This window comes from Gigantopelta aegis, chromosome 10, assembly GCF_016097555.1.
Source record: "Gigantopelta aegis isolate Gae_Host chromosome 10, Gae_host_genome, whole genome shotgun sequence".
NCBI lineage: Eukaryota > Metazoa > Mollusca > Gastropoda > Neomphalida > Peltospiridae > Gigantopelta > Gigantopelta aegis.
Genome location: NC_054708.1, coordinates 33,909,184 through 33,935,312, shown reverse-complemented (window position 1 = coordinate 33,935,312; position 26,129 = coordinate 33,909,184). Strand labels below are relative to the sequence as shown.

The 26,129-nt window shown below is 36.8% G+C and overlaps 1 protein-coding gene across 1 annotated transcript in view; it reads right to left on the bottom strand.

Annotated features, from left to right (window-relative positions):
• Positions 1-7,257: 7,257 nt before the first annotated feature.
• LOC121384436 (pre-mRNA-splicing factor SYF1-like) overlaps positions 7,258-26,129 on the bottom strand; it is a 38,811-nt gene continuing 19,939 nt past the window's right edge. Inside the window, exons 14-24 of the mRNA XM_041514832.1 lie at positions 25,669-25,782; positions 21,478-21,564; positions 19,115-19,190; positions 16,499-16,608; positions 14,985-15,088; positions 13,131-13,230; positions 12,150-12,266; positions 11,133-11,190; positions 9,666-9,780; positions 8,776-8,882; positions 7,258-7,442 (exon numbers count right to left, since the gene is read on the bottom strand). Coding sequence (XP_041370766.1) covers positions 7,372-7,442; positions 8,776-8,882; positions 9,666-9,780; positions 11,133-11,190; positions 12,150-12,266; positions 13,131-13,230; positions 14,985-15,088; positions 16,499-16,608; positions 19,115-19,190; positions 21,478-21,564; positions 25,669-25,782 — 1,059 coding nt within the window. The 3' untranslated portion in view covers positions 7,258-7,371. The remainder of the gene's footprint in view (positions 7,443-8,775; positions 8,883-9,665; positions 9,781-11,132; positions 11,191-12,149; positions 12,267-13,130; positions 13,231-14,984; positions 15,089-16,498; positions 16,609-19,114; positions 19,191-21,477; positions 21,565-25,668; positions 25,783-26,129) is intronic.

Genomic DNA, 26,129 nt, shown 5'->3' with positions numbered 1-26,129 from the left:
CAGATTGTAATTTGTATTTGTATTTCGCTTTATAAATGAGATTTTTTCATAAGTTATTACATACTATTCATATCGAGTACAATATAATTAGTATGCTTATGGCAAATAACCATTTTGAGGCCACATTGGCCAAATGTATATAGAACATAGGCCCATATTTATAAAAGCGTTTTAGGTAAAACATATTTTAACTAAAACATGTTCTAACCTAAAACACATTTTAAATCGATATCATAAAAACTGTTTTAAGAAAAAACACTGTTTCACTTAAAACATTGTTTTAGAGTACCGTTTTAAAGTATACACATATATGCAATATCAGGAATGCGCTGGTCTTACGAAATATATGTCGGATGTGGGGAAGGGGAATGTACCTCGGTATATATGCGTAGATCGCCACGAATTTTTTTTTTACTCTTGGACTGATTAAAGGACGAATTAAGGGAACGAACGAAATGACAATCTTTTAAAGACTGTTTTATTGTGTTTTTTCTCTGAGCCCTCACTGTTCACCACCCATATTTCTTCCCTGAAAGCTGGCGAGAACATGAAACATACAAGTTGCATAAAACCACAATGCAAGTAAGACTTGAAGTTCGCAAGGGACTGCATGATTCCTACGTGTTGGTTGTTCTATATCTGCCCGCACCATGTCAGTTACAACGCGAACTGTATTTTTGCTTAGCCGAAATCGCATTCGAAAACACTCAGACAAACGGTCAAATGGATTGTCACGATCTCTAAAAACACACTCTCGTCTCATTGCACGGTTGTAGTTGATATCCTGAACATGTTGAAGATATTGTAGTTGTCGGAGTACATCCATGTTTCATGTCCCAAAATGTTGAAGCGACCGAGTCCAAACACGTGATTGAGTTAGACGTACCTCTTCATTGTTTTAACTAAAACGTGTTTTAGGATACTTTAAAACATGTTTTAACATTAAAATACTTTTATAAATATGGATGTAAAAACATGTTTTAGTAGCAGTGCTTTAAAGTTAAAACATATTTGTAAATATTGATTTTTCTTAAAACACTGTTTTATCTTTTTGAAACACGTTTTTACGTTAAAACACCTTTATAAATATGGGCCTGAGGCTTAATAGATACAATATGGAAACACCAGGCCATCCATATAACAAATCTCTAAGTTTGGCCTAGTTTTTGGACAAACAATGGTCAAAATGGCTATGTTGTCTTAAGTGAGGTCAATAAGACTGTTATTTTTGGAATCGGCACCACTTTGTACATACAGAACGCTTGTCAAATCTTCCTTACCTAAATTTCTTATTAAAGCCATCTACTTCTTAGACTATACATATTGTAATCAAATCTGTACATCAGTTTAAAAATGCATGTTTAATTTGTTTAATCACATTTTCAAATATATAGGCCGCCTTAATTTTGAGTTAATAAGTATTGTAATCAATTCCATACCAGCCTAAAACATAAGTGTTTAATTTGTCATCGCACTTTCGAATTCATAGGCCTTCATCTTTAGTTAATACAAATGTATGCATTGTAATCAAACAAAAGCACTTTAAAACTGCGTGTTTAATATGTCATCGTACTTTCAAAGAGTTTTCAAAACCAATAAAACAATTTCTTACCTCCATTTAAGAAGAAAAAACACATCAGAACCAATGTCCACTGCATTTCGGAGTCATTGAATTTCAAAGAATCTGATTATGTTGAGGAAACCTAAACATGATACATGTTAGAACGAGTCCAGCTGCCGATATCTACATTACATTTCTAACAACTGAACAGTCGGGGGAAAATCGTTGCTGGACAACCTTTCTTTTGTAGAGCTATTATAATGAAGAATTTTATAATTTTTCAATGTCGTTCATTTGTTGCTTTTCCTATCCTACAAAGATCGCTTTCTGTTGAGATGCCGTCAGTAACACAATTAAACTATGTAAACAGCGGTCGAACAAAGATCCATTACTGAAACTTAGAATGTGTGAAGGTCACTGAACGGTAACTGCGTGGAGACGGTACGCAGTGGGAGAAGAGGGTGGTGTGGAGGTTAAAAGGGTAAAAGTGGAGGACGTAAACAGAAATATAGCATTTAAAATTTTAACTTTTATATAGACATTGCAGACCCTTAAAGGCATATTGTCACAGACCACTGAGCTATTTAATGGTCTAACAAAGTATTACCTGAACAAAAATAATTTGATTTCTCCCTAAATGTACTTTATTCAACCATCTTCATAACCACCATACTCCATTTATGAATGATATTTTGTAAAAAATAATTGAATTATGGCAATGGTCCATAATTCAAAAATTAAAATTGCCGAGAGGGTTGACATGGATTTCACTCCATCATGGTTCAGTTAAGGTGATGCAATAGCTAGATTTGGTTTCCAAAATTAATGTAATTTTTAGTTATTATCAATTTTTAGAGAAATAAGGTCCTTAAATCCGTGACAGTATGCCTTTAAGCTGTATTCTAACTGGACGCGATCGATGAATAAATCTGTCGCGCTGTGCGCGTGCGGAAACGACACTGCAATGGAAATCAACGATTTCTAAAATAATAGTTCGCATCGCTCGCGTCCGGTTAGGATATAGGTTTAGGAACCGGAGGGACCACTTGAGGACGAAAATGTACGGGTTTTTTTTTATGTCCTACTCTGTACAAATAAAGGTTAAAAATGTGGATTATGCCCTCAACCACCACTCTTGAAGTTGTGGCCCTTTCATTTGAAGTTGTGCCCCCTTTCCAGATATCGTTCCAACGTGCGTTCAGTGGTACAATGAATGTTTAAAATTCAATATTATAAACAACACCAAAACGTCCCGACTACTGTAGCTCAGTGATAAAACAAGTTAAAGTTTGTTTTGTTTAACGATACCACTAGAGCACATTGATTTATTCATCATTTGACATAAAGTCTTATAGAGGACACCTTAAAGGCAAATGATCTTTTATATGCACCATCACATTGTCAGGGTAGCAAATACCACGGCCTTTGATATACCAATTCTGGTTGCACTAGCTGGAACGAGAAATAGCCCAAAGGGCCCATCGACGAGGATCAATCCCAGACCGATAGTGTATCAGGCTAACGCAGCTTTACCACCGGGTTACGTTCCGTCCCTTAGCTCAGTGATAGCGATCTAGTCTAAGGTTTCGACAGGTCATATAGAATCAACACCCGACCCCGACACTGGGGGCAATTTCACAAAACATTGTAAGTTTACGTCTGCTACAAGCAGTTATACCGGGTACACATTTACAAGTGTTTGGCATCTATTTCACGAAGAAAAATACATCATTAAGGAAAACGGAGCATTTTAAGAACAAAAGAAAATGAAATATGTTTATTTCTAACTATATTTGTTGTACGTTTAAGTGCAAAACTAGACTTTGTGAGATGGGCCCTGGTACATAACATGCCATGGTTTGTAGTCTCCTGTCCATGGGAAAGTGTTGTTTTTTATGTGGCGACAACAGGTGTTCTTCCTTACCCCCCCCCCCCCCCCCCCCCCCATCTCTCATACGTGTCGATGTAACTTGTAAATATGTATTTGTTTCAAGTACCTTAGTTATGTTGGGATTGCAGGTGTGGATCGAAGGGGGCATCACAGGGACCCCGTGACCCCTCCTTTGGAGAAAAGTAAGGAATATTTTTCATTCACGTTGCACAGTAGTTACATAATGTTATATTGCTTTAAAATAAATCCTGTAGGCCTACGTTATTCAAAGCTCAACAAACTGAGCAAACACCTAAATTAGGAATCCCCTTAAAGGGACATTCCCGAGTTTGCTGCATTGTATGATGTTTCCGACTAATACAATATATCTACGATTAAACTTACATATTAAATACATTTTCTTGTTTGGAACATCAGTGTCTGTATATTCAATGTGTTTCTGGTCGTCTTAATATTTATAAGAAGCCTAAACTGGATTTTGTCTTCAAATAATTTCGTACGTACGAAAAAATCTTTTTTAGGAAATAAAATGAAATTTAATCTTGTACAAATACTAGAGCGATCTAAAACACGTTTAATATACAGCCACTAATATTTAATGCAGAAAAATATATTTGATATGTACTTATAGTCGTCAAAACGTCTCTGTTGCAACAAATTGCAGCAAACTCAGGAATGTCCCTTTAAAGGGACATACCCTAGTTTTTAAACACTAAGACATATTTTTCACTATTATAGAGCCGTTTTTGATAACTGAAATCATACTTTACTTAGATTTTATTGTTTAGATTATCCATTTCCATACATTCGATGTGTTTTTGGTCATCATGGTGTTTTTAATATCACAAAATGCATTTCTCATATTTTTAAAAACGCATGTGCGTCTGAGAAGTAACAGTTAAGGAGTCCAGTTTTAGTCTATTTTTAGAGGGTATTTAACCATTTCAAAGTCACAGGCTCATGTTTCACTCAGTTGTAACTTTATCCAAATGTGTTACAGGTTTGTAGATTAACTAAACTTAATGTGCATTTTCATGGGTTGAAACTAGGGTCTGTCCCTTTAAGATTCCATAAAAAAAAAAAAATCTAATCGATGTAGACGAAAAGCTTGGATTATTATAAATGGTTAAATGATGGATCTAATATTATACTACCTAATCATTACAATTTAGCAGTTGTTCCTTTCTGATGATGAATTGAAACATGTAAAAGAACATTATTTCTTAAAGGGACATTCCTGAGTTTGCTGCATTGTAAGATGTTTCTGACTAACAAAATATTTCTACGATTAAACTTACATATTAAATATATTAACTTGTTTAGAATATCAGTGTCTGTATATTCAATGTGTTTCTGGTCGTCTTAACATTTGTAAGAAGCTCAAACTGGAGTTTGTCTTCAAATACTTTCGTACGTACGAAAAAAACTTCTTTTTTTTTTTTGGGGGGGGGGGGGGGGGGGGAGAAATTTAACCTAGTGCAAATATTAGAACGATCAGAAACACGTTTAATATACAGCCACTAATATTTTATACAGAAAAATATATTTGTTATGTAATTACAATCGTTAAAAAATCTCTGCTAATCGATAAAATCTTTAAAATTGCAGCAAACTCGGGAATGTCCCTTTAAAATTGTTTTAAATACATATATACTGTACACTTGTTTTGTTTTATAATTTATATTTATATATAAATCCCGAGATTGCAGCATTAAGATACATCCAGTTAAAGCGGTATAATAACCTAAACATTTTTTTTTTCTTGTGAAATATAACGATTTTACCTTGAATTAAATACTCCTATGATGACCCTATCCCACCCAAAAATAAAAATACATCTCAATAATTTTAGTTACTATTTTTTTTTTTTTTTTTTTAAATAATTTATTAAAACATCCAATGACAGACAGGTTAAGACGTAATATTACATTATATATTTTGAAACTGACAAAGAATTGGCTCATATTTTACTACACGAATATGTATAGCCTATGTACTTAATATTTTTTGCGTCATCAGTCCTGACGGTGACGGACAATGGATTATTACTGTACATAGTTCTGCGCTACCTGTATTCCCTGTCAGGCGCGGATCCAGTAGGAGGGTGCTGGGTGTGCGCATTTAATTGGTATTTTGACATTTTCCGCTGTTACGAAAATTTCCGAAGACGTTACCATAAAAACGTCAACATTCCTTTGACGTGACGTCAACAATGCTTCGACGTTTTAATATGCGTATTGATGTCAAAGCGATACTACGTACATTTGTCTGAATATAGTTTAACTTCAGATATGTGCAAAAAGATCGCTGTTTGACATTTATAATCATATTTATTTTGAATGTGAATAAAATATAACATATCTGTACATGGATCCAATACTACCTAATGATGGTATCTTTAGAACTACTGTGCTGTTCTATTCCAATATTTCCTGCAAATTTTGAGTGGATATATCAATAGAGGTAAGTGATTAATTAATTATCTGTTTGTTTAATTGTTTGTTTATCAGGACCGATGAAGTAGGAGGGGTGCGTAGGCATTGGCGTAGCCAGTATTTTATATTGTATTTGTTGGAGGCAGGGGAGGGGGAAGACTCGCCCAAATTGGGAGGAGGAACCCACACTGTCGACGAGTTGTATTATGGAGCGACAGATACATATAAAAGACAGAGCCGGTTTATCCTAGTAAACACATGTAGCACGTGTTACGGTACCCGCGCTTCAGGGGGCCCTCGCCGATGTGTACATTAATTTTTTCCATTAATTAAAAAAAATGTCTACATCATTTGAAAGTTCTTGCTTTACATGGGCGTTTACGTGAACTTAATGAGGTGGTTGTGTTTTCAGGGATTTTTAACTGGAAAATATAAATTAACTACTTTTTTTTTCTCGAAAATAATCACAATTGTCTATCTAATAACACCAGAGGCGGATCTAGGGGAGGGCCAATTACGATAGTTATAATTCAATGGTTATAATTTTATATATATATTTTCATTTTTTTTACGATCCCCCTCCAAAACCTCCCCCAAAGTTCCCTTAGCATTTCACCTCATGTCACTGCTTCCCCCCACCACCCCCCAATGGATTTTCTGGATCCGCCACTGAACACTACCGTATGTATACACATATTTTGTATGAAACTACATGTATGAACATTTGCCTTTGCTTACTTCCAGATTTGGGCCTATTTCTTTTATTACATGGCTGCATAGTTAGCTTACTTTAAAACAGATTTTTTTTTGAATAATAGAGGGAGTATTCAACAATTAAGTAAACTTCAGGAAGAGGGTACCTCCATCCTCAAAAATATCACGTTCATCTAAATTAAAACAAAAGTTCAAGTAATGCACAAGTAATGGCAACAAATGATAAAAAAAAAAAAAATTGTTTTGTTTAGCAACACCACTAGAGCGAACTGATTTGTTAATCATCGGCTATTGGATGTCTAATATTTGTCCATTAGTAGCAAGGGATCTTTTATATGCACCATCCCAGAGACAGGATACTACATACTATGGCCTTTGATATAACAAAACAAATACCCCAATGGCCTCACGACAGGAATTGATCCCAGACCGACTGCATATCAGGTCAGCACTTTACCACTCAGCCTGGTTTACATCCCACCCAACAGTAGCAATTAATGCTACAGGTTAGTAATACATTAACATTTTAAATTATCAGATAGCTATTATCGAGTCTACGGAAGTATTACTGCATCGTAAAATGAGATCTCAACATCAAGAATTCTACTTTAATTCACCTTGACATTAGCAGATTAGTAGAAAGAAGAAACCAAAGATTTTTGCATCATTGTTTATTCCATTTTGCAAACTGTTTTGTCAACTCGTGATTATGTGAATGTTTTAGTTTTTGTCACTGAGCACAATGTCACCAACACAAACATGAAAATGATTCAATCATCATCTTCATCCTCGTTTACCAAGCTTCCAAACACCTTTTTCGGTACCGCCTTCACATTTAACTCTGAAAAACAAAAAAATAAAATAAAATGTAAAACCCATGTTAATTTAAGAGTCGGTGATTACTCTGCAAATTTTCTCTAAGCTAAAAAATATTAAAATTCAGTCTCTCCTGAAAGGATCTGAACTATGCAAATATCCAGTGCTCTACCAACTAAGCTGATAGTGATAAGGGGATTCCCACTACCTACTGCCGGTTGGAGCACCTTATATGAAGATTACTACACGAATATTACTCGTTCCTCGAGTGATGATAGTCATAAGGGGATTCCCATTACCGACTGCCAGTTGGAGCACCTTATATGAAGATTAATACATGAATATTACTCGTTCCTCGAGTGATGATAGTCATAAGGGGATTCCCATTACCCACTGCCGGTTGGAGCACCTTATATGAAGATTAATACATGAATATTACTCGTTCCTCAAGTGATGATAGTCATAAGGGGATTCCCATTACCCACTGCCGGTTGGAGCACCTTATATGAAGATTAATACATGAATATTACTCGTTCCTCAAGTGATGATAGTCATAAGGGGATTCCCATTACCCACTGCCGGTTGGAGCACCTTATATGAAGATTAATACATGAATATTACTCGTTCCTCAAGTGATGATAGTCATAAGGGGATTCCCATTACCCACTGCCGGTTGGAGCACCTTATATGAAGAATACTACACGAATATTACTCCTTCCTTGAGATACGATAGGCTAAGGAGCTGCGGACCATGGGCTGTTGAACATTTGTAGGTAACAACTTACATGTAGTTATAACTAATTCTTGTACTGACAGAGAAGTGAATATGTCTAGGAAGGAAGTGAGCTTACAGTATTCCAATTTCCAACAACATGCATTATTATATCCAACAATCTTTCAAAGAAGAATTCTGCAGAATTAATTTACTTGCCAATTATAACTTTTTTCGGTGCACTGCGATGAACTTCCTGAGGTGCAACTATAAACCAAGTTTGACTGACCTGGGACTTATAGTTTGTGAGAAACTGGTCTAAACTAATTTAATATAAACTTTACTTTCATACAAACGTTGATACCATCGCCATCGTGGTCCGAAAAGTAAGACGTATATGTTTGCCTTTTTATTTTGTTAAGGTGAGACAAAACAAAAGACCCGAGGCGACTAAGACATTACATATAAATTAATAAAATAATCTTTTTGTTTAAAACATTGAATTTTGGGGGTACTTGGTGTGAAGGGTATGTGCACCCCCAGTACCCACTTTCTGAATCTGCACCTGCAAAAGAACACCTACAAGTAATGAGAAATATTTGTGAACCCCCATTCACACCATCAAGTGATCGTTTCACACCGATACCTTCAACTGTTTCTTCCTCATCACTGGAGAACTCGTCGTCAATGGTTATCTCCTCTGGGTTGGCAATCTTCGCCATATCTCCGAGTTCTTCAGTCGTCGTGTCACTCCTGAGAAACAAAACAAACAGTGATATATCCCTTCTCCAACATATTCAGGCATACATGGGTGTTTTTTTATTTTACTTTTAATACAATGACTATTCATAACGGTTTTACAGTCTATGCTAAAGCCTTTGAGATACTGTACCAGATGTGGACCACTGGCTGAGAGAGTAGAAACAAAGCCCCAAGTCAGGGTTCTTACATTTGAAAAAACATACATTTCAAAGACTATTCCAAGACTTTTCCAAGACATTTAAAAAAATTTCCAGGACATGAAATGTTCAATAAATGAAAGTTTTTATAACAAATTGTTGTCCGAATTTAGACAGATTATGAGGACAACAAAAGTAAAGATGCGAGAAAAAAAACCACCCACCAAATGTTTGTCCTAAGTTTCCAGGACACAATAAAATTAAAATTTAATGCTTTTTCCAGGACATTCTAGACCTGGATTTTAAAAGCATAAAATTTAAGGACATTCCAGGATTTCCAGGACCAGTAAGAACCCCGCAAGTCCGTTGACGGTAATTGTACCTGTGACCCACTGCACCTCTGGCAGGCACTCTCTCTATCACATAGCTATATCTAGTCCCCTTAATCTGTCCGAGGACTTAGCCCCATGGTAAAGCGCTCTCCTGATGCACAGTCAGTCATTCCAGTCAGTACTCCACAAATGGCGTAACACAGGCCATGGTATGTACTATCGTTTGTATATAAAAGATCCCTTGCTGCCAATCGCAAAGAGTAGCCCTTTGCATGGCGGTAGCAGGTTGTTTGTGTGTTGCTCACCTGACAAAGAGGATGTTCTTGTCTTTTTTCGGCTGGTCAAGGACGGCCTCCTCCGCGAGTTGCCGTGCACGCTCTTCTAGCTTCTGCATCTGGTCCGCCTCACCTCCCACTGGAGCTGGCAACACACAACATTATAGTGCAAATAACACACCACATTATAATGCAAATAACACACTTTATAGTGCAAATAACACACCACATTATAGTGAAAATAACACACCATATTGTAGTACAAATAACACACCACATTATAGTGCAAATAACACCACATTATAGTGAAAATAACACATCACATTGTAGTACAAATAACACACCACATTATAGTGAAAATAACACACATTATAGTGCAAATAACACACATTATAGTGTAAATGACACACATTATAGTGCAAATAACACACCACATTATAGTGAAAATAACACACAACATTATAGTGAAAATAACACACAACATTATAGTGCAAATAACACACATTATAGTGCAAATAACACACCACATTATAGTGCAAATAACACACCACATTATAATGCAAATAACACACATTATAGTGCAAATAACACACATTATAGTGCAAATAACACACATTATAGTGCAAATAACACACCAAATTATAGTGCAAATAACACACCACATTATAATGCAAATAACACACTACATTATAGTGTGAATAACACAACAATATAGTGCAAATAACACACATTACATGCAAATAACACACATTACAGTGCAAATAACAACACATTATAGTGTAAATAACACACAATCATGCATTCTAGAATAGACCACATTTATCAGTAAATCAATTAATATTTCCATACAACATTGAAGTATGACAGCATTTTATTTTAATAGTACTTAAAACAAAATAGCAGAATAGTGCCCAACTTCTGTATATTAAAATAATAAGATATTTGTATGTGACATATGGCCAAAGGATACAGAAAAATGGCAAGCGATGGTAAGACATTTATGTGTATGATGTGTTCTAAATGATTAATGCAAATATGATCGAGATTGTAGCTTTTATTTTTATCATCTGTTTTTGAAAGCTGTCAGAGCATTTGGAATATGTATTGGAGTGATTTCTAGTTATACATTTGTCACATTAAAAAAAGAAGAAAAAAAAAGCACATGCCATATCATCATAATTAAAAATGTATTAAGACTTGCTTTGAGTATGCCATAAGATAATAATTAAAATGCCTTAAGTACAATAAATAAAAGATTTCACATTTGTGTGCAACATACAGTAAACAATTGCAATTACATTTTTGTCAGAAAGCTCATAGATCACGCACTGTATCCTACGACTGTAAAATAAATATCATTTTAATAGTAATTAATCGTCTTCATTTACTATGTAAAACACTACACTAATGAATCTCTCACCTATATTAGTTAATAATTATTTATCTCAACATATCTTCATTTAACATGTTCTAAATGTAATATCCTGTAAATCTTACCTGGATTATCTCCCATTACACCTGTCACTGCCAACATTTGTGCAGACATAAAATTCACCTGTAAATTAAAGTAAAGTAAAGTAAAGTAGAAAGACTGAACAAATCCAGGCACTTCAATGTACATCTGACAACATGGGGCTATAAAAGATTTTAAATTCCCACAACCAAAACCAATAACCCTGCTTTTCAATGATTTTACAATATCGTAGGCTATAACATCTCTACAACACAAGTCATTGTAATGTCATAGCCTACAATAGTTTTACGATATCGTAGTGCTAAGATAGCTTCAAAAAACTATGGGCCCAGGAATATATTGTCAAGGCCATATACAAATTCCCCTTATATATATATATATATATATATTTAGTACAAACATTACTATAATATATGTAATTCACTTCAAATAATTAACCACTTTCTCCCAGTTTTCATGCTTCACTAACATTTTATCATCTCAGAATCACTATCTTTCTCTCTCCACTAAGGTCTAATATTCAATGTTCTTGCCCACTGCTTTTGCAATATTTAAACAAATTAATATTTTCAACTTTATATTTATGAGTAAGTTGTTACATTTTTATGTCATTATTGCATGAGGGTCGTTGCATGAGGTGGACTATATTTTCCCTGCGTATGATTAAATGAGTTTGTAGGTAAAATGTTTACGAATCGTTCTACAATAAACAAACCATCACTTACAAAATTAATGCAATTAGTTATAAATTTAGTAACTCCAGGTTATTTCAATTGTTCCATTAGTTTACAAAAAAAACCTCTATCATTCCTGGGCCATGTAGACCACCTGTCCCTTTTTAACCTGGATTGGTAGAGTTACTTCTAACAAGGTATCTGTGATTAATATTAAAAAAACACCCCAAAAAACCCCACCCCAACCCTCAAAACAAACAATAACCAAACATTTTATTGTCTCTTCCGATGTTGTCAACGTCTCTCTATCTACAGACTTTACTAACATCACAGTAATAGTTTTCAGATTCAACTAGGGATTCTGACCTGGGTGTTGTAAATGGCTTGTACACTGCGTTTTATTCTTAACATCTCCCGGACCGTGTCTTCGTTTCCATGTTTGATTTCAAACTCCTTCCAGGTATCCCAGAACAATGGTGCAATCTGGAAAACAAAAAAATACAATTGAGTTGTTCATTAAACATAACAACAATAAAAATTTACAAAATTATTTAAGGCTAATTTAACAATTGTTAGCTACAATGTATGTTTTATAGTTTAGACTACTGACCATGTGCATTTGTGGGTGTAGTTATGTGGGTGTGGGTGTATTAAAATTTCCATAGCTGTCAAAGGCATGGATATTTATGAAAGGTTTGAACCATTTTCATAATGAAAATCAAGGAAGCATCTTACAAAGGCTGCAAACTCCAAACATTCCTTTAAACCATTAACCAAGGCTGCATCAACTACAGGCCAATGAGGCGAGTTCAGATGACAGTCTCAACGATGTCTCTATTACTGTTACAATATACAATTCATGGCTTACCCTTGGATCACATATTCCAGAACAGTCTCTTTAAACAACTAACCAAGGCTGCATCAACTACAGGTCAATGAGGAGAGTTCAGATGACAGTCTCAACAATGTATTATTTCATTTCAACTTATGTTCGTGCTTATATCCAATTAAGGTTGAAGTACGCTGTCCTGGGCACACACCTCAGCTATCTGGGCTGTCTGTCCAGGACAGTGGGTTAGTTGTTAGTTGGTTAGTGGTTAGTGAGAGAGAAATGGTCTTGGAGAGGCATTAATATAGGCCAATGGCCTGTTTGCCAATCCATTTCTTTTGTGAAATAAATATTGTTTAAACCAGAAGTGGTCTACCCACTGAGCCCTTAAGAACTTGCTCTGGGTTGGAGCCAGTACCGGGCTGCGATCCCTGTACCTACCAGCCTGTAGTCCGATGGCTTAACCAGTGCACAACCGATGTATCTATAACGGTTACAAAACACAATTCATGGCTTACCCTTGGATCACATATCTGAGAACAGTGAGCATAGATAGCCCGCGCTCTGTCAATCTCGCCTAGTTTCTTCTCAAGGTCAGCAAACCGTAAACACATCTCTCTGTAAAACAATCAAATAAATTACGGGAATTTCTCAATCACATTAGAACATCAAGAGTATGCACCAGGCCTCTGATATTGAAAATTGACATAACCTATTTATGGTATACGCAAAAAAATAGAAATTCAGGTCATCCATTTTCGTTTTGCATAACATGTTATTGTCCATGTAAATGAATCGATAATTTTCTAAATTTAATGTGTTATGAAAAATAGGTTACTTAAAAATAGATAGGATTTTCAGTGGCCTGTTCCACTCTTTGGATACATTTGTGATCATACACAGCCACAGGTATAAGTATATAAGTAAAAAATGTGATAAAATAGCGATTTGGTTCTTCTCAAAAATAAGCCCATCCCGTCTTGTGCACATCAGCTGTTAGCAGATTGATATAAAAAAAGGTTTTTAACAAGGACAAAAAGTTTCAAATGTTTTTTTTCTTCAAATTATGAAGCCAAATTCACAAAACTTTATATGTTAATATTTACTGTTAACAATAAAACCTCTCTTACGTTTACAAGTGTTTGGCATCGTGTCACACATCATTAGAGACGGATCATGGTGAGAACCAAAGAATATATTATATGTAATTATAAACATTGGTTTTCAGTGGTAGTACATGGCTTACATTTTATGAAATAGGTCCTTGTTCCTTTTATATTGAAAGAAGAAAGACTAAAAAAACACCAGAATGACTGGAAATAACCATAATCAAAATCTAAACTGAAATTATTCTTAAGAGATTTTTTCTAGATTGTAATACTTATTGACACATGTTTGTAATAATTTTTCATCGGAATGAATGGATGAACAAATAAGAGATTTTTAATGATACTGCAGAACAAGCAAAAGTATTTTAAATTTCAATTACTCTAGATTGGAACTTGTTTTCAAAACTTGAAATTTATAATTAAGTATATATCTTTCGGTCTCCTACTTGTTTTTAGCATCATCTAGCACATAAAACCCAGTTTGTAGTAGTGATGTTGTTCATCAGTAAGTATCTAGACACAGGACTCGAACTTAATGATGGCACCGGCGGCATTTGCCATCGTTAAGATATAAATTATCTTGGGTTGGAAGCATCACAGACAGCACTTTTGTGCTGCTGGATAAAAATTTCCTTAATGACATCAAAATTAATATATCTGGTATACATTATCTGCCAATATTTAAAGGGACATTCCTGAGTTTGCTGCAATTTTTAAGATGTTATCGACTAAAAGAGACTTTTTAACGATTATAATTGCATATGAAATATATTTTTCTGCATAAAATATTAGAGGCTATATATTAAATGTGTTTTTGATTGTTCTAATATTAGTACTAGGTTAAATTTCATTTTATTTCCTAAAATAAAATTACAAAATTATTTGAAGACCACGTCCAGTTTGGACTTTTTACAAATATTAAGATGACCAAAAACACATTGAATATACAGATACTGATATTCTAAACAAGAAAATATATTTAATATGTAAGTTTAATCGTAGAAATATTTTATTAGTCGGAAACATCTTACAATGCAGCAAACTCAGGAATGTCCCTTTAACATTTCTAAATGCAACAAAATAACCTTTAAATCAAATTTATTTGCTGCAAAAATCACTTTAAAAAAAACTGCCTTAGGCAAGCTCACAACTGCCATCCATGGACCGTTTCACCCATGGCAATATAAAAAACCCAAACCCAAATGCTGTTGGCGACAAATTTTTAAGTTAGAGCTGTGTAGTCAATAGAGAGAGGATGCTCACCTTGACTGTTCGTGAGGCAAAACTTCAATGGCTTGCTCGTAGATGCTTCTTGTGTGTGTGACACCATAAATCTCGGCCGCTCGTTTGATGTAAATATTGAACATCTGATTGAGAAAGAAAAGAAGGTTCGTTTATTGTTGGGGTTTATTTTCACTTTGACACATGAACAACGAGTAAGTAATTCCATAGGTGAATAAACAGATTTAGTTTTCTTGTCATTTCATGCAGGGCTTCTAGATTATGGTAGCCCTACTCCCACGGCTAGTGATATTCAATGTTGGGCTAGTAAATAACTACTATTGCCATGCCCGATGACTAGTGAAATATTTTTTGGTCAAATGTTGCAGTCAAACCTATTTTGTGAATAGGAATATCTCTGACATATCTCATTACTACTATTATTTAGTAAAATTGTATTAACTTAAACTAAAGTAGGGCTAGTGAATTTTTAATCGTGGCCAGTAAAAAGATTTAATCACTAATCCTATGGCTAGTGGATTTAATAAATATTCTAGAAGCCCTGTTTTATGATATATCTTCACAATTAAGTATACTTTAGTTTCACATAAAACTAACTTCAGATTTGTACTGACTATTCCTGGGTTAGTAAAAAAAAAGGGAACATTTTCTTGGTGGAGTATCTTAGAAATAATGGTGGTATATGTATATCCAGTTATTATTTCATGTTCAAAAATATATTTTAAGACTAATTGAGCAGACCAAAGGATAAACAAATTGAAAAACAGCTGAAATAGATAACATTTTCACATTACTACATTAATAATGTTACATAAACATGACAATACAAGTGGTTCAAAACAGAGCAATTTGACATTTCTTGGGTGTAAACATTAAAAACAGTGACACACATAATCAGAATAACATTTTAAGGGCTAAATTTATAAAGCCTGTTTTTGTCTATCACACGTGTAACTATATACATTTACAATGCTTAAACACCTGTGTTTACGAAATGTGTAACTACATACATTTACACTGCTTAAACACCTGTGTTTACAAAACATGTGTAACTACATACATTTACACTGCCTAAAGACCTGTGTTTACGAAATGTGTAACTACATACATTTACACTGCCTAAAAACCTGTGTTTACGAAATGTGTAACTACATACATTTACACTGCCTAAACACCTGTGTTTACGAAATGTGTAACTACATACATTTACACTGCCTAAACACCTGTGTTTACGAAACATGTGTAACTACATAAATTTGCACTGCCTAAACACCTGTTTACGAAACATGTGTAACTACATACATTTGCACTGCCTAAACACCTGTGTTTACGAAACACGTGTAACTACATACATTTGCACTGCTTAAACACCTGTAACTACATACATTTGCACTGCTTAAACACCTGTAACTACATACATTTGCACTGCTTAAACACCTGTGTTTACGAAACACGTGTAACTACATACATTTACACTGCTTAAACACCTGTGTTTACGAACCACAGACTTTGTACATTCAGCCCTAAGTGTTTACCTCGTACTGTTCTTCCGGTAAGACTCCCTTCGTGGCCTTGTCGTAAACTGCCATGGCGTGCCTTGCCAGCCCATAGTCTTCCTCTAGCTTTGCATACAGTAGGTAAATAGCTATAAACAGAAACAACATAACCATGTACAAACAACATCAGACAAAAAAAACAAAAATCTAATTTACCTATTTAAACAAAAGAAAAGTGTAAAGGCTAATTTTACAACATCTCAGCAGTGCTGCTACTAGAAAAGAAAGGAAAAGAATATTTGCTTAGTGACACCATTACTTTATCTAATCAGCAGCATATGGGTGATGAATTTAGTTGAACTGGAGAAAACGTGGTGTTTTCTCTTTTATAGATCTATACATCACCTGTCCTCAAACAAGTGCACTCTCCCCCCCCCCCCCTCCCCCCCAAGGCTAGTAGTCTGGTTTGAACATCCCAACAGCCAATGAGATGGTCTAAAATTCTTCTACTGTATGCTCCCTCTAGTTCTGGTCACGTGACTGTAACTTTCTGGTTTTTTCCTTCATTGTTCAGTTTGGACATCTTTTTCTTTGGCTCTGATTTAATCAGAGTCATCTATCGGTTTTTCTTATCTTTATTGATTGTTTTATGTGTTGAATATCTTTCTATGTATTGTTACAACATAACTGTATATTTATTTAGGTGTAATTCACTTGATTAACAAGTGATTTTTCCAAATTTTTAATCGTTGTGTGTGCCGGTTAGCAAAGTGTGGCCGCCATTTTTAAAATGTTGACTTTTGTTTACTGGAATTGTACAGACTTATGTTTTTTCTTTCTATTTCACAGATTGAAATTATCATGTCAGATACTGAGGGAGTGCACTTGTTTGAAGACAGGTGATGTTGAAAAGAAAAAGAGTGTCACTTTCTTTTATTTTATTTTGGGGGGAATTAAAATAATTTGACTGCTGGGTTATACAATTTGAAAGGTGGGAAGCAAACTCCCACAATTATGGTGTAAAAAAAAAAGGGGCGTGGGTTGATTCCTAGAACTAAATGCCATATCATGTAGTGTGTTGGCTGTATATTGACTGAATTTTGTTTTGCTTAACAACACCACTAGAGCACATTGATTTGTTAATCATCGGCTATTGGATGTCAAACATTTGGTAATTTTGACAAATAGTCTTAGAGAGGAAACCCGCTACATTTTTCCATTAGTAGCAAAGGATCTTTTATATGCACCATCTCACAGACAGGACAGCACATACCACGGCCTTTGATATACCAGTCATGGTGCACTGGCTGGAACGAGAAATAGCCCAAACCGACCGCACATCAGGTGAGCGCTTTACCACTGAGCTATGTCCTGCCCATATATTGACTGAGGTTTAATGAAAATAATTATTGCTTCCCATTCCAGACCCCTTGAAGTAAAGAGTGGTACGGTTTCCAACTCTAGGTAGCAAACGTTGGTTTTTAGTATAATAACATCACAGGAGCTATTTTTATCTTCTAAGGTAGAAAGTTAACTTCTGTTTTTCCCCCAGTTTAATTGCTACACAGGCTAATGTTTGTATGAGTGGATATATAAAGGTATAGAGGTGAGAAATTATGTCATACATGTGGTTATTTTGATACTTGGTCTAGAGTGTGAGAAGAAACCTACTACTACTGAAAAACAAAAAAGGGATCATTTATTTTTATGTAGAATACATACAAGTGGAGGTGGGGCTGGGGGAAATCCCTAAATCCTGTGAAGGCAAAATACAACTAACTGCATCTCAGACAAGGGTTCTACCACAGACCGGCATCCCGTGCCCTGATATAGGATGTCAGACACAGTACCTGTGCCCATTGATCTACAACTGTAGAGAATAAACACACCAGGACACTAATGCTTTAATATTTTATTTTAAATATGGCGACCAAAGATTGTTGACAGGTAAGCATGACAATTAATAAATTTGGAAACCACACTTAAATGAAGTGATTAAAACCAAAATAATTGTACACCAATAATGTAACAACACATGTATTCCGTTCATAAAAGTGTCAAATAAACCAAGTGAAAAAGACAGATTGCTCAGATTAAGATAGAGAAAAAGGAAAATAAGTACGAACCAAAACAGCGAAGGAAAAAGAAAGAAATTAGTCACATGGCCGGAACAAGAGGGAGCATACAGTAGAAGAAGTTAGACCATCCCAGACTACTACCCGTAGGGGAATATGCACTAGTTTGAGGACAGGTATGTTGAAAAGAAATCCCTAAATCTTGTGAAGGCAAAATCCTACAACTAGCTGCACCTCAGACAAAGATTCTACCACAGACTGGCATCCTGTACCCTGATATAGGATGTCAAACACGATACGTGTGCCACTTGATCTACAACTGTAGAGAATAAACACCCCAGAACACTAATACTACACATTCCACAATCTTTTCTAAGCACCATCCCCCATCATAAGACACACACAGCAGCCTTTGATACAAATGATGGAATTTGCAATAATAACCAGTCCACCAAGAGGGATCAATCCTGTGATCCACTGTACATCAAGTGAACACTCGACACCTGAACCACACCCTGTTTCTCACCTACTTAGAAATTAACACATGATATTCACAGACACACTTAAAATACATAATTACCTTTTGCGTATTTCGGTGGACAGTTTTCCAAACACTGCTCAAAGAGATCGCGGGCCCGTTCCAGTTTCTTACCACCCTAGAAAATGGAGAAAATATCATTATCTTACTATATATGATAACTACAGTAATCTCCCGATCCCTCTTCCCCACCAAAAACCCCCCACAAAACCCAGCCAACAAATATGTTGAGGAACCAAGTTTTTCCATTCATTTTGTTTCAACTTATTTCCGTGCTAATATCCAATTAAGGTTCAAGCACGCTATCCTGGGCACACACCTCAGCTATCTGGGCTGTCTGTCCAATGCAGTGAGTTGGTAGTTACTGGCCCCGTGCTTATAAACCTTAAAGTCTAGACTTTAATAAAGTGCAGACTTTAACGTCATGGCAATGCCATTCAAATAGCATTACATTATTAAAGTCTAGACTTTAAGTTTTATAAGCACGGGCCTTGGTCAGTGAAAGAAAAATAGGGTGTAGTGGTCTTACACCTACATTGTACCTATTGATTCATTAAAACTCGCTCTGGGTGGGAGCCGGAGCCGGTACCGGTTTGTGAAGCTGTAAAGCCATAAAAACACTGGACAGGGTTATCCACCTTTTGCACGGTGCTAGAAAAATCTGTCTGACCCTAAGGCTAGATAAATCTGTCTGAGCCGAGGCCTAGACGACTTCTACATAGGCGTGACGTCATAACTCATGTTTTACAGTGACTGACGTCATAACTCATGCTTTTAAAAATTGTGTTTGCCATTTCATGTTGTATCGTTGTTTTAAAAATATTTAAATAAATTAATATTTTCAACTTTATATTTATTGTTAAGTTGTTGCATATTTATGTTGTTGCATAAGTTGGACTATATTTTTCAGCATGTGATTAAATGAGTTCACTGTTTGTAGGTGAAATGTTTATGAATCATTCAACAATAAACAAACTACATAGCTTACAAATTTAGTATTTTGTTACTGTAATTAAATGGGCAAGAAAAAACAAAGAAAAAAACATCATTTTATTTAATGACGCACTCAACATATTTTATTTACGCTTATATAGCGTCAGACATATGGTTAAGGACCACACAGATATTGAAGGAGGAAACCCGCTGTCGCCACTTCATGGGCTACTCTTTTCGATTGGCAGCAAGGGATCTTTTATATGCACCATCCCATAGACAGGATAGCACATACCACGGCCTTTGAAGGCAAGAAAAAGAATCAATCACTGTTGTGAGGTATAGATAAGGCAATTCCAACCCTTGGGACAAAATGTTTTTGCTCAGGTTGGAATTGCTTTATCTATACCTCACAATGGTGATAGATTCTATTCACTTAGATTTTAATTTTTTTTTGTTTGAAGGTATAGAGATGAAAATGATATTGGACAAAAAATATGGGAAATTTTGAAGGGTCTTGAAAAGTGGTGGTAGGGAGGCCAGTTGCTATGAGCTTTCAACAAAGAATAAGGTGAGGAACAATTTTCAGGCAGTTTGAAAATCTAAAATTCCAGAAAAATTCAGATGGTTTTAATCTGTGAAGGTATAGCAGGATTAATCCCTTGGAGTTCATGGATATAAGTCAGTTGTCATCAGTGATGTTTTGATGATCGAATATACTTGAAAACTGATCAGTTCAGGTCTAGCAATGTGATGACTGATTAAGAAATTCATAATCAGTGGCAGGCCATAGAATTTCAAATTTCAAGGGAAACACTTTTTCGGTTCCGTGCCTTGTGATCATGGGAACACATCAGAAACGGTTTTTAGGTTCCGTTTAATAGTCGTACTCAATATAATAATCATGGGAAACGAAAATTTCGGTTCTGTGATTTTACTGACATGCTACCGACACGGTACCGGAAACAAACGTTTCCGTTAAATCTGAAGGCCTGCACTGGTCATGAACAATGTTAAACTGTAACTATTTGTAGTCTAGGTGACAGGTAATATATGTGAAATCTGCTAGGGATTGGGTTTGTTTCCATGCGAGCATAAAGAGAACAAATACTAAATAAATATGAGAAGTAAAATTAGCTATATATGTTGGGTATATTCCTGAAAAGTTATCAGATGGTGCAAACATATTAAACCAGCGCCCATGCTTATAAAACTTTTAAGAGTCCAGACTCAATCTCAAATGATGTCACATGCATGCAATTTGTATGGCTTTGTCATGATGTTACCGTCTCAGACTCTATTAGAGTCGCGAGTCTAGACTCTAAACGTTTTATAAGCACCAGGCCAGATGATCGATGAGGACGACTCCAGCCAATTCCAAATACTAGCTGTTACAACACTGAACACTGACTATGATATCATATCACTCTGCCCACGTCAGTAATAAAATTGTTAGATTAGTATATACTTACATATCTGTCAATAAACTTGGTGAGGTATGTGTTCCAAATGTCATAAACATTAGGCCATTTGAACAATGCAATTCCCTTCTCATAAGCCTGTAAATAAAAACAAATACACTCTTACATTTATTATCACAGATTCACAATACTCCGTCATGAAGTGAGCACCGGATTAACAGTCTACAATGATGTCAAAAAACTATATCATCCTTCCTACAACAGGTTCTTTGATGAATCAATGAATCGAACACTGGTTACATACTTAAACACTTTTTAAAACACTTACATTTTGGTATTAACAAACATCTGTGCTGTAGTAATAAGTAAAATATTTTGACATTTTTAGCACTCCATGTCAGCTTTATAAAAAATATTATTCAAATGGTTTTTAATGTACAGTGTCGTAAATATTGTAGACACTTTCACACAACGACCAATGAAATTCACAACCTTAGAGTATTACATATTCTATTCTATTTATTTTTATGATTATACCCTGTTAAAGGGACTGTCCTGAGTTTGCAGCCATTGTAAGATGTTTGCGATAACAGAGCCTTGTTGGCGACTACTGTGATAACAGAGCCTTGTTGGCGACTACTGTGATAACAGAGCCTTGTTGGCGACTACTGCGATAACAGAGCCTTGTTGGCGACTACTGCGATAACAGAGCCTTGTTGGCGACTACTGCGATAACAGAGCCTTGTTGGCGACTACTGCGATAACAGAGCCTTGTTGGCGACTACTGCGATAACAGAGCCTTGTTGGCGACTACTGCGATAACAGAGCCTTGTTGGAGACTACTGCGATAACAGAGCCTTGTTGGCGACTACTGCGATAACAGAGCCTTGTTGGCGACTACTGCGATAACAGAGCCTTGTTGGCGACTACTGCGATAACAGAGCCTTGTTGGCGACTACTGCGATAACAGAGCCTTGTTGGCGACTACTGCGATAACAGAGCCTTGTTGGCGACTACTGCGATAACAGAGCCTTGTTGGCGACTACTGCGATAACAGAGCCTTGTTGGCGACTACTGCGATAACAGAGCCTTGTTGGCGACTACTGCGATAACAGAGCCTTGTTGGCGACTACTGCGATAACAGAGCCTTGTTGGCGACTACTGCGATAACAGAGCCTTGTTGGCGACTACTGCGATAACAGAGCCTTGTTGGCGACTACTGCGATAACAGAGCCTTGTTGGCGACTACTGCGATAACAGAGCCTTGTTGGCGACTACTGCGATAACAGAGCCTTGTTGGCGACTACTGCGATAACAGAGCCTTGTTGGCGACTACTGCGATAACAGAGCCTTGTTGGATAACGACTACTGCGATAACAGAGCCTTGTTGGCGACTACTGCGATAACAGAGCCTTGTTGGCGACTACTGCGATAACAGAGCCTTGTTGGCGACTACTGCGATAACAGAGCCTTGTTGGAGACTACTGCGATAACAGAGCCTTGTTGGAGACTGCTGCGATAACAGAGCCTTGTTGGCGACTACTGCGATAACAGAGCCTTGTTGGAGACTGCTGTGATAACACAGCCTTGTTGGCGACTACTGCGATAACAGAGCCTTGTTGGCGACTACTGCGATAACAGAGCCTTGTTGGCGACTACTGCGATAACAGAGCCTTGTTGGCGACTACTGCGATAACAGAGCCTTGTTGGCGACTACTGTGATAACAGAGCCTTGTTGGAGACTGCTGTGATAACACAGCCTTGTTGGCGACTACTGCGATAACAGAGCCTTGTTGGCGACTACTGTGATAACAGAGCCTTGTTGGCGACTACTGCGATAACAGAGCCTTGTTGGCGACTACTGCGATAACAGAGCCTTGTTGGCGACTACTGCGATAACAGAGCCTTGTTGGCGACTACTGCGATAACAGAGCCTTGTTGGAGACTGCTGCGATAACAGAGCCTTGTTGGCGACTGCTGCGATAACAGAGCCTTGTTGGAGACTGCTGTGATAACACAGCCTTGTTGGCGACTACTGCGATAACAGAGCCTTGTTGGCGACTACTGCGATAACAGAGCCTTGTTGGCGACTACTGTGATAACAGCCTTGTTGGAGCCTTGTTGGCGACTACTGTGATAACAGAGCCTTGTTGGAGACTACTGCGATAACAGAGCCTTGTTGGCGACTACTGCGATAACAGAGCCTTGTTGGAGACTACTGTGATAACAGAGCCTTGTTGGCGACTACTGTGATAACAGAGCCTTGTTGGCGACTACTGTGATAACAGAGCCTTGTTGGCGACTACTGCGATAACAGAGCCTTGTTGGCGACTACTGTGATAACAGAGCCTTGTTGGCGACTACTGCGATAACAGAGCCTTGTTGGCGACTACTGCGATAACAGAGCCTTGTTGGCGACTACTGTGATAACACAGCCTTGTTGGCGACTGCTGTGATAACACAGCCTTGTTGGCGACTACTGTGATAACACAGCCTTGTTGGCGACTGCTGTGATAACACAGCCTTGTTGGCGACTACTGTGATAACACAGCCTTGTTGGAGACTGCTGTGATAACACAGCCTTGTTGGCGACTACTGTGATAACACAGCCTTGTTGGAGACTGCTGTGATAACACAGCCTTGTTGGAGACTACTGTGATAACAGAGCCTTGTTGGAGACTACTGCGATAACACAGCCTTGTTGGAGACTACTGTGATAACACAGCCTTGTTGGAGACTACTGTGATAACACAGCCTTGTTGGAGACTACTGTAATAACAGAGCCTTGTTGGCGACTACTGTGATAACACAACCTTGTTGTCAACTACTGTGATAACAGAGCCTTGTTGGTGACTGCTGTTTCATACTAAATACATTTTCTTGTTTAGAATACCAGTGTCTGTATATCCAATGTGTTTCTGGTCATATACATGTACTAATGTTTGTAGCACTCAGTTTTTACTTTAGCTCGTGATATATATTTTTTCATACGTACAAAATTATTGGGAGGTAAAATCTGGTTTGGGCTACTACAAGCATTAGGAAAACAACCAACACCTTGTAAATACAGACACTGATATTCTAAATAAGAAAATGTATTTAATTTGTATGTCATGTCATGGACAAGACTGTTGGTCGAAAACATTTGACAATGGTTGTAAACTTAGGACTGTCCCTTTACAGTGAAAGCACAAATCTCAGCAATCCAGGACAGTGAGTTAACTGTTACTTGTTAGTGGTTAGTCAGGATGGAAGGAACTGCTTTATTTAATGACGCAGTCAACACATTTTATTTACGGTTATATGGCGTTGGACATACGGTTAAGGACCACACAGATATTGAGAGAGCAAACCCGCTGTCGCCACTTCATGGACTATTATTTTCGACTAGCAGCAAGGGATCTCTTATATGCACCATCCCACAGACAGGATAGCACATACCATGGCCTTTGATATACCAGTCGTGGTGCACTGGCTAGAACGAGAAATAGCCCAACTGGCCCACCAACGGGGATCGATCGCAAACTGACCGTGCATCAGGCGAGCTCTTTACCACTGGACTACGTGGTTAGATAGAGTCGTCGGTGTTGTGGCTGTACTCCTCCCAAATGGGCTGTTAAAACCTGCACTGTTACTCATACTGAGGACCTTGTTAGTCATAATGAGGACCATGTCAGTCATACTGAGGACCATGTCAGTCATACTGATGACCGTGTTAGTCATACTGATGACCGTGTTAGTCATACCAAGGACCTTGTCAGTCATACTGAGGACCGTGTTAGTCATACTGAGGACCTTGTTAGTCATAATGAGGACCATGTTAGTCATACTGAGGACCTTGTTAGTCATACTGAGGACCTTGTTAGTCATAATGAGGACCATGTTAGTCATACCAAGGACCTTGTCAGTCATACTGAGGACCTTGTTAGTCAAACTGAGGACCTTGTTAGTCATACTGAGGACCGTGTCAGTCATATTGAGAACTTGTTAGTCATACTGAGGACCTTGTCAGTCATACTGAGGACCTTGTTAGTCATACTGAGGACCTTGTCAGTCATATTGAGAACTTGTTAGTCATACTGAGGACCATGTCAGTCATACTGAGGACCCTGTTAGTCATACTGAGTACCTTGTCAGTCATATGGAGGACCTTGTTAGTCATAGTGAGGACCTTGTTAGTCATACTGAGGACCTGATAAACATCTGTAATTTAATTTCAAACATCAAAACAAGACAACAGACCTTGAAAGCTTCTTCAAAGTAGTTGTTTTCTTCAAGAAACATTCCATAGTTCATGATGATCTGAGGCGTGGCTATTCTCAGCTCTATTATTCTGTCATAAACAGCTTTACACGACTACAAGAAAACCACAAAACCAATTTTAAAAACCTGCAGCTTTACAATAAAATCTCAAAATAAAGTTTTGAAAAGTAATAATTCAGGCAGAAAGCATGGACACATAATTGTATAATTAGACTTGAGTTATATCAGCACAAGAAGGTAAAACCAATTATAAACCATTGAAATATAGTACTAATTGTATTAATGATTTCCACTGGGGCAACTCCTCCTGCCCACAAAACGTTTTTTTCTTTTAGCAGACAGCTATCAGAATACAAGTTGTAAAATAAAAACAGCAAAAGCTAGCATCTATGCTGAATATTATGTTCAGTTGACAGTGTTCAAGGAAATAGTTAACAAGC